General features: G+C 37.8%; 1 protein-coding gene across 2 annotated transcripts in view; it reads left to right on the forward strand.

Annotated features, from left to right (window-relative positions):
• LOC107654140 (cytosolic carboxypeptidase 4-like) overlaps window positions 1-2,222 on the forward strand; it is a 227,408-nt gene that overhangs the window by 85,026 nt on the left and 140,160 nt on the right. For both annotated transcript variants that reach the window (XM_016441082.1, XM_016441083.1), the window contains one exon: window positions 1,748-1,811. In XM_016441082.1, coding sequence (XP_016296568.1) covers window positions 1,748-1,811 — 64 coding nt within the window. The remainder of the gene's footprint in view (window positions 1-1,747; window positions 1,812-2,222) is intronic.

A 2,222-nucleotide genomic window follows, 5' to 3' on the forward strand; every position in this document is an offset into this window, starting at 1 on the left:
TTTCATCACACGTTTAATTATTTATATACGTATTTAAACAAGAATACGTGTATTTATACACACATTTATTTATTTGCGTATTTATTTATTTATACACACATTTACTTATTTATTTGTGTATTTATTTGTTTTTAATTTCTGCAGGTTTGGTCCTCCATACCTAAACAGCTGTATTCTAATTCTTTAAACACCTAAATGTACACTAAGAGCTAATCTTACCTACTATAGTTAAACTATCTCTGTAATATTACTCCTCTCTGTCATTAGTGATAACTAACCCTTAAACATGTCCGAATTTGAAAAAGAAAAAAAATCACTTACCTGAGACGATGAGTGAGCGCTTGGCTGCTGATCCACCATTTTGGCGCCAGTGGTTTAAAACGGTGGCACTTCGTGGAATCGATTCATCTTCCCTCGGATAGTAATGCCTGTGACAATGATGACGTATTTTTGACAGTCGTTTCGCACACCGCACTTCATGGTCGCAATTCGCATGTCATGCGTGTAACAGAGCTGTTGTGAAAACAAGCGTTGTGTCTGTAAACTGTCATAGTCGTACATTTTGGAGTTGTACTCGTAACAAACACACACAATCTCGTATCTGTAAACTGTCGTGGCCGTAGATTTTGGAATCCAACTCTGACAAAAAACAGAATTACATACAATACTTTTAAATTACGCACGAGTAAATTAAAATGACACACAAATGCTTTGAATTACGTACGATTATTTTTGACAGTGATTTTATTCCATACAATAGGCAATACGTACCTACAGTATATCAACATAATAAAAACGTGCCAGGGCTCACGTATTGAAGCCATGTTTTAGCGCCACTCAGTGGACATTTCTCTTTGAAACTGTGGTGAAACGTGCAGTAAGGTACGTAAAAACGGTGTTGCACAAAAAGTACAAAGAGAGGTACGTATATTTATGAGACCAGGTTGAATAAAATAAATCATGCAGTATTTTCTTCTCATCTCCAGAGCCCAAATCATTCTTGGTAATTGATTGATTTGATAGATATAATAAATTATTAATGAAAAATGAGTAAATTCTATGATAGTTTGTAAATAATACTAAAATAACTGTGTCCAGAATGCATCTATTATAATAGAGGCAAACAATATGCCTCCACACTCACAGAAACTAGCCCCGTTGACTTTTAAAGTACATGTATGTACTTTCATGCTCTGCTGACACTGATCTCTTTTGTCAGTTGACTAATGTGGGTAAGAGTGACAGCTCCCTGGCAGGACACATCTCTTTGCGGTGCAGTTGGCTGTGGAGATGCCTAATAGGATTCAATGGCTACTGTCAGAAAGACACGGCCAGCACAGATGCAGGCAGGACAATGTCGTGCTCTCTCTCTCTTTCTGTCGTTTTTGCCCTATAATGAGAGCTGAAGCTTGAATCCCCAGCTGTGGAGTCCCTTCTCTGAGGATTACAGCCCCCGACCGCTTACCCATCAACTGCTGCTGCTTTTAACCATGGGGCTCCGGGTTCCCGCCGGGGTACCAGTCCCAATGCATTCTGAAAACGGACATAATGCCGGAGGATTTTTGCTTTGCCAGCCAGGAAGCACTCAACACTTTATATCTCACATGTCATCTGTGAATGCTTTATTGGAGTTGCTTAGATTGTTTTGTGGTTGTTGAGACACATTTTGTGTGGATGCTATAGGAAGTCTTAATGCAGAGGCCAGGTTTTGCTTTTAAGCGTGCTGCTCTTTCTGTTCTCTTTTCAGAACGCTGGAGACAAGGAGAACATGCTAAACATCCTCAACGTCCTGGGTGAACTGATGTCAGTAGGTGAGACGCCCTTTTTTCTACAGCCAAATGTTTTCTGTCACATCTCTGCACTGATTGCAAGTGTGCTGGAATTTGTTTCATCAACCAAGAGGAGTGAAACCACTCGGTGTGTCCAATAAAGCCACAAACCACTTATATATGGGTGTTTTCAACTTTGGGCCCTTGCATGTCCTAGGGATTGATTTGTATGAAGCTAACATATATTTAAACTTTTGTTGAAATATTGAAATATTTATTTGTCATTATTTGTATAATATTTATTTTATATATTCTTTAAATTATTGTTAAAATTGTATTTATTTGATTTAGGTCTAAAATGGTTTTGAAAACGTTTTAGCATGCCTTCACCTATTTATTTTTGCTACTTTTCTGATAACTTTTTTTTTCTAAGCCCAGATTTTCCCAAAGAAT

This window comes from Sinocyclocheilus anshuiensis, unplaced genomic scaffold (genome assembly GCF_001515605.1).
Source record: "Sinocyclocheilus anshuiensis isolate Anshui unplaced genomic scaffold, SAMN03320099.WGS_v1.1 scaffold115, whole genome shotgun sequence".
NCBI lineage: Eukaryota > Metazoa > Chordata > Actinopteri > Cypriniformes > Cyprinidae > Sinocyclocheilus > Sinocyclocheilus anshuiensis.